Consider the following 13,122-nt stretch of genomic DNA (forward strand, 5'->3'; position numbering starts at 1 on the left):
TGACTACAACTGAAGCTTTTTCTACTATGGAACACGCCTGGACGAATGAGGGATTACACCGACTATAAAATTTAGATTAATTTTCTTTTTTTTAAGTGCATGCAGTCTAAAACTATGGGTTAATTTAGCACCTACTGTAAAAACAAAACCATACCTTTTGGAAAAGTGGTGCAACAGGCAAAAAAGAAATCTGTAAAAAAATCTACACATGTGCACTAATATATTTCACCTGTTATGATATTTAAGAAAAGATTTAACATTGTTTTTGTAATTTCCACTTGACAGGCGAGTCCAAGAAAAACATCCGACGAGGAGCAGACGGTGACCAGATGGAAAGCAGAGGTCTCAAAAGGCTTAACACGTACACAATACCATTTTAGCATTCAGCTCAAATCTTTACAGAAAAAGCTATTACAGACACTAACATTTTACCAAGCCATGGAATATAACAGCAGTTTGTGGTGGTGTGTTATTTTGACATTCAGCTCAGCATGGGGTCCGACATTTGGGTTATATGTCTTACCAGTGTCAGTCTCGATGTCTTATTTTCACTTTGCATCCTACTGCGTTTGCATAGATAAGTGCAAACTGCTTATCTGTACAAGCGTTTTAAGGGAGATGAAAAATATGAATTTGCAGAGTGTGTCCGCCGGCTGCCAATGACACAAGCACAAGACATGAAGGCGTTTTGGAGCCATCTCAAAAGATAAGCTTACATATGGGTAAAGCTAATTCTAGGGTTACAATTCCTAAATGTTGATTAGACTTCCTCAAATTGCGCAAAGAAATTCCTTTTTCCTTGTAGATGCTTTGACTTGTTGGCTTGACCCGATTGGACCGATGAAAGAGTGAGAGAACCTGATGCCATATCTTGTTATGGATGGATGGATAATTTGGAATTGATTTTAGGATTTCAATTTGACATTATAGGACAAATATTCAACTTGACTCCCAGTCTATTCCCCATTTTAATGTTTAAAATGTCTCAAACTGCCATTTGAACATTTTAAATAATTTCTGCATTTACCAAATATCTTCGAAGGAACTACTCATATCCAGCATTTTCTTAAGAATTTGGCTTCATTTGAATCTCTGCTGTCAGGGATTAGCAAATAGAGAAGACAATAGTAACTGTTTTTAGACTGCCAATGATTATTAATTTTCTATTTTGTAGTGCACTCCGTGTCAGTGGAATAAGAAGCACAAGTAGACATTTCTGTCTTGAGTGATTTGTTGAAGATCCGTCATTCTTGAGGCAGCATACTATTAGTTCATTCACTTTCTTTTGGCCTGAGGGAATTTTTGAAATAGCTTGAAAGTTATTTTCATATAGATACATATAGTAACTGACCAAAGACAGACCATGGCCTTTTTGCCTTCTGAGAGAACTCCTCCCTCCACAAAACATTGAACAGAACAGCAGAGGTGGTGGCATTTAGTTACATTTACTTTTTCAAGAAATTGTACATCTTGGTGTTCTGATTCAAAACAATCAGTGACAAAACAAATATGAACAACAATACCCCCGACAGGGCTTGATCTCATGACCCTGAAGTCCATAGTGTCATGCTCTGTTGACTGAGCTAGTCAGACCTATGCAGATTGAGTTTGATTTTTGTAGAAAGTAAAAGTCAGTCTTACCTTTAGCAGACACCTGCCTCAGTCAGCTGTTTGTCCGGTAGTTTCTCTGCTTTAGCTTTGTAGATGGATAAAACCTCTCCTCTGAGCCAATGCTACAACCACAAAGAATTCATGGTTTGGAACGATCATGTGCTGTTGTTGTCTGTTCTACGTTAGATAAACTTTGTTTTTCAGCACAAGTTCTGAAGGTCTCATTTTTTCCAGTTGATCTGCTCTTATTTATGCCCTTCACTTTTTGCAAAACCTCAAAAAAGGCCTTTTTGTCAGCTCCATGGTCAGATCACAACACCGCACACTTTCTTCGCTCCCGCCCACTTTCTACATGCAGCCAATCATACATCAGTTCAACAAAAATAACCAATGAAACGGGTAAAGAGAACAAGCATCCAATCAGAGATGGAGGACAGTGACCCTCCGCTCTGCACAAATGACACTTCACTCACAAAACATTTAAATATGAAAAGAACAACAGAATTAGAGTGAGTTCACTGTCAGATTCTAACCCTGGTCCCCTGTGCCTCAGCCCAAGGCTCTACCTGTTCCGCTCACCACTTAGTGAAATCATGAAGCATTTTTAAAAGAATAAAAAATCCGGAGCTTTGGGACAAAGATCCGGGGCTCAAGCCCCAAAGCCATGACCTGGCTCTGCCCATGCTCCATATACTGGCAGCAGACATATTTGAGGGAAAAACATTTTGGAGACAAGCCACAGGCTAATGTTGCCGAGCAGTTGTACGGATTGTGATTTGACGGCAGGAATGCTCAGAACGAGTGTGTCGATGAATTTAGGAATTAAAAGGGCACAAAAGATAATCTGAGCCAAGTCTCGAATTGAGAAAATGTCGCACATTGGGGACATTTAGAATGGAGTGTTTTTGACGCTCGGAGGGGAGAATAATCTTTCCACAGAATTCATCAAACTAGTGTGAATGAAGCAAAATTCTACTCCTGGTATGTTTTTGATGTGGGAACAATGATAGAACATGGTTCAAAACTTAAAGTCTATTTGACATAATGTAATTTTATTCTTGGTGTATCTTGTTACAAGAGTTCAAAGAAGCATGAAAGTCAAGCTTGTTTCACCAAATAAGTATGTACAAATAAAAAATTATATTTGAAATACAAAGGTTAGAGTACACTTTATTTTCCCTGTAGGGACATTTTTCCTCTGCATTTAACCAATCCTCCCCATCCTCCCATGCCGCTGGAGCATCTCCTCAGGAGCTGTGGTGTCTCCATGCAAACTCCACACAGACCTTGGATCCTTTTGCGTGAAAGTACATCCAGCCAGAAAGAGATGGCCAAATCATGCCTCGAGAACCATTCAAAGTGTTTAATTTGCTCCACTATGTAATCCTGTGGTGAAGAAACAAACAATAATTAAAGCCGCAAGCGGCATCCAACGGCCCTCGCAGGCCGCCGGCCTTCCGACTCTGCTCTCTGCATTTTACAGAGATGGCGCTAACGCAATTGTCTAAGAACTAAGACAGTGACACATTGGACATGTACAATGCTGTGCTTAACCAGTGCAAATGAACACAAATGTCGGTCGAATGTGCGGCTCCAGTGCACAGAGACCGTGACACTTGGAATAAAAATATGGATAACTTTTGATGCTCCGCTTGTGTAGATTATTTTCCCAAAATATGAGCTTGATCGAGCTATTGCCCACAGAGGAGTTCATTAAAGTGTGAAGCATAAATGTGAACATTTCAAAGATTTGGCGTTTTTCCCATTTGTGACATATATTTGCGGCTCTACCGCACAGAGACCCTAGTACTTAAAATCAAAATATGGATAACTTTTGATGCCCCGCTTGTGTAGATGATTCTCCCCAAATATGAACTTGATCGGGTAATCGCCCTAGGAGGAGTTTGTTATAGTGTGAAGTGTAAAAATGTGGTCATTTTAGAGATTTTGCGGTTTCCCCATAGGGATAACATGGGATGTTTCTGTCATCGCTACGGCTATGCTTTACCAAATATGACTTTGGCTCCCATACTTTTAATTTGGGGATGGCAAATGTGAATTGTGTGCAAAATGTCATGTCATTTGGAAAAACTCTTGTTTATAGGCCACTCCGAAGGCCAAATAGTCCAAATTCTGCGAAAAGTTTGCGGCTCAGCTGCACAGAAACCGTAAATGTTATCCATAAAATTTGAATCACTTTAGATGCCCCACTTGTCTAGAGGACGTACACCGATTTTGAGATCGGTGGGCCAAACGCACTAGGAGGAGTTTGCTAAAGTGTGAAGCGTAAAAATGTGGTGATTTGAGCGATTTTGCGATTTTCCCATAAGGATAACATGGGATGTTTCTGTCATCGCTACGGTTACGCCGTACAAAATATGACTTTGGCTCTCATACTTTTATGATCAGGATGGCAAATTAGAATTTTGTTCAAAATATCATGTCATTTGGAAAAACTCTATTGTTTATAGGCCACTCTGAAGGCCAAATAGTTAGAATTCTGGGAAACCTTTGCGGCTCCGTCGCACAGAGACCGTAAAAGCTATCCTTAAAATTTGGATAACTTTAGATGCCCCACTTGTCTAGAGGACGTACACCGATTTTGAGGTTGGTGGGCAAAACGCACTAGGAGGACTTCGTTAAAGTGTGAAACAGAAAAATGTGGATATTCGAGAGATTTAGCGGTTTTCCCATAGGGATAACATGGGATGTTTCTGTCATCGCTACGACTACGCCGTAAAAATTAAGGCATTTGTCTGATTGGCTTTTTTGATCGGGACGCCAAAATAGAATTTTGGGTAAAGTTTAGAAAATTTTGGTAAAACTAATTTTTGACCTTCAATGTTAATTTAAAGGTCACTCTGTAGGGGGCGCTATCGCGCCCATTTCAATTTTGTCATCATAAACTGGTCCAAACTAGAAAGTTGAACAACTGATTCAAATTTGGTCCTAATCGGACTTGTTTTGATCAAATGGGAACAATTTTTAGATCTGCAATATTCCAAAATAAGTTGTCCAACTTTGTGGCTGCGCCGCACACTGACCGTAAAAGGTATCTCAAAAAATTGGATAACTTTAGATGCCCCACTTGTCCAGAGGACGTACGCCAATTTTGAAGTCGGTGGGCAAAACGCCCCCTAGGAGGAGTTCGTCAAAGTTTGACGTGAACAAAATGGCTAACACAGCGTGTTTTCATTTTCAAAGGAAGATGGCGGCCATAGGGTAAGTCTGGGGGCGTGGCCACTATAATATTTGTTTTTTGTCCTCACAAGAGGAATGCGTGTTCCGAATTTCGTAGCTTTACGACAAAGTTGACCTCGGGGCGTCTCCCATAGGCGCAATGTATTTTGACTTTTGTCGGTGGCGCTGTCGCGCCATTTTTTAACGAAAAAAAAAATGGCCCAGAAAAAACTAAATTTTTCGCCGATTTTGAATTTTGGGTTAAGTTTGGTGAGTTTTTGAGCATGTTCAGGGGGTCAAATTAGAGCTCAAAAAGCAGAAGAACAAGAAAAATAATGAAAAATATAGCCGCAAGCGGCAATGATCGGCCCTCGCCACGCCGCCACGCCGCAAGAGGAGGGGGCGCTAACGCGCCCCAATTGTCCTTTTATTACGCCTACTGCTGAATCTGTGACGCTGTCACATCTTCTCCCCTTTGTTTTACCATCAAAAAGCTATTTTATTTTGAATTCTTGGCAAAATGTGCGGCTTTGCCGCACAGACACCGTGACTCTTTGAATGAAAATGTGGATAACTTTTGATGGTCCTGAAGATGAGTCTCACCAAATTTCAGGTTAATATGTCTAACGCCCTGGGAGGAGTTTGTGAAAGTCTAAAGTGTAAACATGTTCTGGCAATTTCCCCATTGGAATAACATGAAAGGTTTCGGTCATCGTTACGGCAACGCCATAACAATTATGACATGGGTCTCATTGACTTTTTTGATGGGGATGCCAAAATTTAGTTGTGTGTCAAATTTCATATAATTTCGCAAAACTAAACATTTAACCTCCATATAAAATCTGTAGGGGGCGCTGTGGCGCCAAATGAATTTATTTCACTTCAAGTAGGTTTAGGGCAAAGAGTTTAACAACTGATTCTAATTTGACGCAATTCAGACTTTATCTGCGCAAACGGCAGAAATTTTAAATATGGGAGATTTCTGAAATTCTAGCTACAGTTTGCGGCTTCGCCGCACAGAGACCGTGAGAGGTATCAATGTAATTTGGATAACTTTTGATGTCCCACTCCTCAGTAGCATTTTCACCAAATTTCAGCTTTTTAGGGCCAACGCCCTGGGAGGAGTTCGTAAAAGTACGACGTTTGGAAAAACTCCGAAGTCATGTTTAGCCATTTTTGAAGCAATATGGCCGACATTTGGTTGGGCGGACGGCGTTGCCGTAATAATATTTTTTACTTCTCTTGTCACCATCTACCTCGGCGCCAAATTTCATGATTCTACGATCAGATTTTTTTTGGGTCATTTCCCATCTCTCAATGCATTTTTGGTACATTTGGGGGCGCTGACGCGCCAATTTTTTTTGTTTTAGAAAAGGGAAATAGCCAGAATGTAGAGAGGCACGATTTTTAGAGGTGTGAACATTTTTGTGACTTTTCGTCAATGTTCACTGGGTGAAAAATAGGGGGGTTGGTCCCGAGAAGAAGAAAGAATAATATTCCGATGCGAAAACAATGTTTCCCATTTTTCAAATATCATAAACTATACATTTTCGGAAAGCGCGAGCGCCTACCTCATGGTGTTGGTCCCTGGTCACTGACGGGTACTTTCGTTAATTTTGAGTGGGATCCGCCCACTTTGTGTTTTTGGCCCTCTATACAGTAATAATGTTCAATTTTTGCATTACATGCTTATATGCACGTAACATGCAAGAGATGGGGAACGTATTCGTGAGCTACTTAGCGCAAATGAGTGCTTTATATGGGGATGACGACCGATGACGACCGCTTCGCGGTCGTCATCTCAATGTAAAGTGCTCGTTTAGTGCGCACTTTTGCACGGGCTTCGCCCGTTTACAACGGTAATGTTCCATTTTCCTACTACTAATTAGTATGCACGGGGCGTGCATGAGTGAAGGAGTGCGTTAGTGAGTGTTTGGAAGTGGGCGAGCGCTTCGCGCTCGATTTCGTACGGCCTTACGAGATTAATAGGCCTCTCGCCAGCTTGTGGCGCTCGGGCCTAATAATATTTTTAGCAAAAACAATATAGCCGTTTCCACTATAACAACAAATGATACATCGTTTGAAAGCTCTAAGCCTTCCCGATGCCGCCATGGGGTGGAATCATCATTACGAGCGCTTACGCGCTCGTCACTCCCTATTCCGTCGGGATGCCCCGCTCACTCCCCATAGACTTCCATTGATTTGAGCAGATACAAGCATGGCCCATGCCTGCGGCATGGAGTCTCGCGTACGGGACGATGCCAGGAGGGTTTTTGGTGGAATGCAGCGCTTCGCGCTGCTGTTGTCAACAATGAGTGAATGGGCTACGCCCATTCACTCATTGTTGACTATTTCTGTCATAGCAGGAGTAAGTATGCATGATCCATGCCTTCGGCATGGGCTAGTTCACTGTACTTGCCAGGGGCGACGGGTACTGGTCAGACAGTTGCAACGCTGCCTTTGGCAGCGTTGCGGGAGCAATAAATAAAATAAAAAACAAGTAAAGTGATACATATCGGTGTAATCCCTCATTCGTCCAGGAGTGCGCCCTTGAAGAAAAAGATTCAGTTGTACAGTCTGGACTTCCGACTCTCATCCAAGAGTCATTCTCAATCTGCGAATCAAGACTGGGAACTTTTTTTACTTCCCTAAAGTGATATAGTCATAAAGTAAAAGCATATTTTATTTAGAAAAACACACAAACATATGAATAACATTATAACATAACATAACATTTTGTATGTAGATTCGGGAATAATCATGCAATAAAGGCCAATGTTTACCTTTCTACATCTGATTATCGACTGTTTTATTTTCCACGAAGCAAGAAGTGCACTGTTAGCATGCTAATGTTTGTTAACTTTACCGTGATGATGATACAGATGGATGATATTTTGATACAGATGGATATTAGTTTCAACTCCACAAATGCAGATGAGGGTGAGTCTGTCCATATCAAAACAAACATGACTGTTTACCAAAAGTTTGCTAAAATATCATAGGAAGTAAAAATATTGCACATTTCTGCGGAAATAATAAGCTAAGCACAAAATTCTGTTACTCTGGGGTAAGTTTGATTTCTTTCTAAATGATTGTTGACCAATGAGCTCCTTTTTTTTCCACATGCATCACGGAAATAAATCCAATTGTTTTTCACGCCTCCAGTCAAACTCAAACGGAACTGTGGAACTGTGAAATTAGATGAAGTGTGTATTCTGGATCCTGGGCAGGTAAACTCTGCTCTGGCCTTTGAAAGTAAAGTGCCTATAAACTTTGGAATGCATTCACATTTTTAAAACTAACAATCAGTTACAGCACCAAAACAATTCCACCTGCTTTGTAACTCCAGATATGCTTTGATGAGGAAATATATGAACAGGGTGAAAAGTTTAAAGAAAGTCAGTTTTATCAAGTAAAAGGATCTGGACCAAGACCAGAGACAAGAGCATAGACTGGAACGGGTCCAGGACGAGAGCAAGACTTGTTCTTGGCCAATAGTCTCCTTTTGGGACTTGTCACTCAGGTTTGGTGGCTGTTCACTCCTCTCTTCTTTGAAGTGAGCCCATGGGCTGACACCAAAAGGGCGAGTTTAACATACCTAGCAATTTCTAGATGTCAAGGAACTGAGAATTCACATACATTGAATGCCTTTTTATAAAAATTCACTGCAATTCAGGCAAATCCTTTGTTACATTTATGGATTGACTATAGGCGACAGAAATATGTAAATGCATGTATAGAAACATTTCATCCATCCATGAAGGTGTTCGAGCCAATAACATAGCATCAGGGACCAAAACACAATCAATGGCTATTCTTGTATCCTTCAGCCAACAAAAGAGTTTGTGAGTATTGTAGTGTTTGTGGTTGTTTGCTATTTATTGTGTCTGTATCTGTCCTTTGCTGCAGGACAAGACCTTGCTGAAATCTAGTTTTCAAGTCAATAAAAAGATATGTGTCCATTTGTTTTTCTTTTACTCCTCTCAAGAGCCATTACATAAAACACTCTTGTTGACTCTTGTTCTTAGAAACCAGTCTAAGGACTCTGTGAGGTCTAGACTGGTGCCTCTGGTTTATCTGTGGCGTGACTGATGCTGACAAAGTAGCCAAACAGGACGTGTGGGTGTGGTCTCCAGCCTGCAGGACGAGGTAGAGGGGGATATAAGGCCCACGTGTGGCTGGTTTTGGCACAGTCCTCCTCGACAACGAGCTCTGATCTTCTCTGACCTCCTCAAGCCTCCAGAAACGTCATCATGTTCACCAACCGCTCTGCCATGGGCTCCAGCCGCCACAATGGGGGGCTCTCCTCTGGTAGTATGTATGGAGGAGCAGGAGGGGCAGGTGTGCGCATCTCCAAAGCCGGTGCTGGAGCTTTGGGCGCCGGCTTCGAAATGTCCAACGCTCTGGATGTGACCACCAATGAGAAGGGCACTATGCAGAACCTGAATGACCGCCTGGCCACATACCTCAACAAGGTTCCGTTTCATTCTTGAGATTTTCTCATTTTATCTAGTTATTAGTACAACTCAAATTTGTGACACTAAAATGTACTTATTATTGTATTTAATATGGTGCAATATTAACGCAGGTGCGCAGTCTGGAAAAGGCCAATGCTGAATTGGAGATGAAGATCAGGAATTTCTTAGAAAGCAAGACCAGCGTTCTCCTCCATGACAGCTCGGCCCACAGAGTTATAATTGCGGGCCTGCAGGACAAGGTACATCCTAACAAATGTACAGTGCATTATGCTGACCCTGGGGTCACATCACAGCCCTACTGGGGATGAGGGGGTAGACTTTTAGTTTGTAATCCCAATCCCATTTATAACCATGTGATAAGTCTGGATGACTGTTTTCTGGACAATATATGCTAATGCATAGCAGCAGAAATACACATTTTGTATTATGTATTTTCAGATTCATGATGCGACTCGTGTGAACGCTCATTTATTCTTGAATGTGGACAACGCCAAACTGGCAGCTGATGATTTCAGAGTCAAGTGAGTTTTGTTCCATCAACAGTTCACAAACATTTACAATACTAAAAAAAAATAGAATAAAGTTTTAAAAAAAATATATATTCATGTTCTGGCTGCTGAAGATATGAGAATGAGATGTCCATGCGTCAGTCGGTGGAGGCGGATATTGCAGGGCTGAAGAAGGTCCTGGATGAACTGACCATTGCTCGCTCCGATCTGGAGATGCAGGTGGAGGGTTTGAAGGAAGACCTCATCCACATGAAGAGGCAGCACGAGGAGGTGAGACCAAATCATGTTTTAGCATTTTCACTCTTTTTAGTTCTTCCCAATAAGAAGAACATTTGTTTGGCTGGATTTGGTGAAATATTGCTCTTCTCATGCAGGACCTGATGGGTCTGCGCACTAACATGGGAGGATCAGTGAATGTGGAGGTGGACGCTGTTCCTCAGCAGGACCTCAGCATTGTCATGGCTGGAATCAGAGAACATTACGAGAGCGTCGCCGACAAGAATCGCAGAGACCTGGAGGCCTGGTTCCAGACCAAGGTAATTGCATCAACCACACTTTACATTTAACATCAAAATAGGAAGTAAAATAGGGGTTGTTTGGAGAAATCCTTAAGCAATCATATGTTGACAATACCAGTAAATGAAGGGATAAATGGACTTAAAGATGTTTCTCTTCTACAGAGTGCCGAGCTGAACAAAGATGTAGTTATGAGCACGGAGTCCCTGAATACCACCCGCACTGAGATTACCCAACTGCGCAACACCCTGCAATCCCTGCAGATCAAACAGCAGGCTCAGCTCAGCAAGGTATGGATGTGGCCCAGACCTACGCCCACTCAGAAGTTGTTAGCATTATCAATATGTTGTTAACTTCATTCTAAACCTTTGTATGTAGAAAGAGAATCTGGAGGAAAACCTGGCCGATGTGAACAGATCCTACGCCATGATGCTGGCTGGCTTCCAGCAGCAAGTGACATCAATGGAGACACAACTGAGCGCGCTCAGAACTGACCTAGCCAATCAGAAGGAGAAGTACAACATATTGCTGGACATTAAGACCAGACTGGAGTTGGAGATTGCAGAGTACCGGCGCCTGCTGGATGGAGAGATCGAGAAGTGAGTTCTGCTTTCTCCAAAACAATGTAATTTAAGGATGATAGGGAGATGTTTTGTATGAAGATGTAGTTAACAATACTGAGAAAAGAAAAAAGAATAACTGTTGATTTTAATTCTAATATGATTTTTAACTTCTAACTTCAGGAAATCTGTCACCACCACAACAACCAAAGTGATCACCATTGTCCAAGAAGTGGATGAATATGGAAACGTCATTTCCAGTTAGGTTAAGCACCACCTCAGCCAATCAGAGCTCATGAAACAAAAGGGCTGTGTCCAATTAAACGTCATGAAAGAGTTTCATCTTTGATCTTTGAACTGGTGTGCAAACCCATCATGAATAAAAATTATGAAGTTAAGCTTTGGAGTTTTGTAACTTTTTTGAATTGTCTGTTCATCAGCTTTAAAAAATGTGTGTTGACTGAAGTAGTTCTTTCCCCGGCACAACAGGTGTTGCAATTTAAAGGCGAATCCACACCAGAGTGTGACCAATTCAAACGTTTGAAAAGTACTAAATGGTCATATTTATATACCATTTTTCAACCTTCAAGACACTCAAAGTGCATTACATCACATGGTTCTCTCTCTCGCGCACACATTATGGTTCAGTTATGACTGCATTGTTTTATCACTATGAGCCTTGATTAGAGCGTTAGGCCCTCCACTTCCTGCTTCATTCTTTCCTAGAGCGAGTTACAGATCGATAATCACAGGCACATTTTAAGACCTTTACGCACCATGTAAATAATTCAAAACCTGTGTTTAATAAAAGACGGTGTTTCTGTCTCTAATGTAATGCTTATCAAAATAAAGTGTAACAAATAAAGTTAAAATAACACCACAAACTGAACTCAACGTTGCGTTCTACTTTTATCATTGTCTATTTTATATTTAAGTTAATGTATGTTAGCCTTTACCTTTGAGACAAAAGCACTTTGTCTTATAAACAAGTCGGTTTCCTCTGATAACATTTTTACATTGTATATAAAAGTCTTAACATTCTGCCAGTAATTATTCATCGCTCAATCTTTTTATTGTGATTCATTTGAACAAGACTGAAATGAGAAGTGACGATCTGCACTTTTACAGAAACCAGAACTAGCTGGGCCTATCATGAAAAGGGGCTATTTTATTTAAATTAGCAGACCAAACTTGTCATGGGAGTATAATCTAACATAAACTCGGGGGGTATAAAATAGCCTTGGCAAAAATATACACAGCAGATAATGAAGAGGAGAAGTGCATTTACATTCAGTGCTCCAGTAGTTTACCTGTATTCCAGCTTGTAATGTAATTCTAAACATTCTGCACAAACCAACTCTTTCCTCGACATGTAACAGTCACCTGGGGAAATGATTGACCCCGTTCTAAGAAATCAAATCATCATCTGCTGCTAATTATGTGCAACAAATATTAGTTCATTACAATAAGAGTCGAAATGAAATGCGAGGGACAAAAAGTGTCCCTGCAAATATACCTCGAAGGGTTTCCATAATGTTCACAAGTCGTAATAAAGCAAATTATAATAGTTTCTGAGATGGGGTTATGTCTGGTTCAGAGCTGTCTGTGTAATACACAATTTACAAAAAGAGAAAAACAGCCCAGAGCTTTAGATAAGTGCACATCGAGTAATGATTTGGCCGATACGCGAGCTATTACAATGGAGATTTACAGAGTTTGAAATCACAAAAGAATTCATTCAGAGAAGGGCCCACATTATGCAAAATCAACTCATCATTAGTTTACTTCAAGTGGTATTTTGATTCCTGCTTAGTTTGGTTTAGCCTGTATTTCCCTGCAACTGAAGCTTGAGCTTGTTTTCACCTACCCCCTATCCCTGCCCACGTCCCTATACTTATGCCCCCTCTTCCGCTTCACATAGAACTAGCCTGTTGTTGGTTTGGCTACAACCATAATTTCCGTAGCTCCGGTGATATTAGAGTCATAAGTGGCCCGTTTATCTGCTCACTTTTAAAGATGTTCTGCCTCATTTTGGCACAGTCCAGAGATAAAGTGTTGGTGAAATGCTCTTTTATATAAAACAAAATGAACAGAAACGTCATCATCCAAAACAGACCCTCTCGGCTGCTGCAGTCACTTTCTGCCTTTCAGGGGACGTGTGTTATTTACTCAATTTACACAATGGGGAAAATTCCACTGTTGCAACACATATTAGGCACAGAAGTATAATAATAAAAAGAGATAACTTAGAAATAAGTCTTTTAATCT

General features: G+C 40.9%; 1 protein-coding gene across 1 annotated transcript; it reads left to right on the forward strand.

The window, feature by feature from the left end:
- Positions 1–8,904: 8,904 nt before the first annotated feature.
- LOC140362595 (keratin, type I cytoskeletal 13-like) lies at positions 8,905–11,195 on the forward strand. The gene is made up of 8 exons (XM_072448676.1): positions 8,905–9,266; positions 9,380–9,508; positions 9,708–9,790; positions 9,892–10,048; positions 10,153–10,314; positions 10,459–10,584; positions 10,673–10,893; positions 11,038–11,195. Exons 1-8 carry the CDS (start codon positions 9,045–9,047, stop codon positions 11,117–11,119), a joined length of 1,182 nt encoding a protein of 393 aa, XP_072304777.1. The 5' UTR covers positions 8,905–9,044; the 3' UTR covers positions 11,120–11,195.
- The last annotated feature ends 1,927 nt before the right edge of the window (positions 11,196–13,122 follow it).

The sequence above is a fragment of the Eucyclogobius newberryi genome, unplaced genomic scaffold (assembly GCF_026437365.1).
Source record: "Eucyclogobius newberryi isolate DKJ021-1_F unplaced genomic scaffold, fEucNew1.0.hap1 SCAF_17, whole genome shotgun sequence".
In the NCBI taxonomy this organism is placed as follows: domain Eukaryota; kingdom Metazoa; phylum Chordata; class Actinopteri; order Gobiiformes; family Gobiidae; genus Eucyclogobius; species Eucyclogobius newberryi.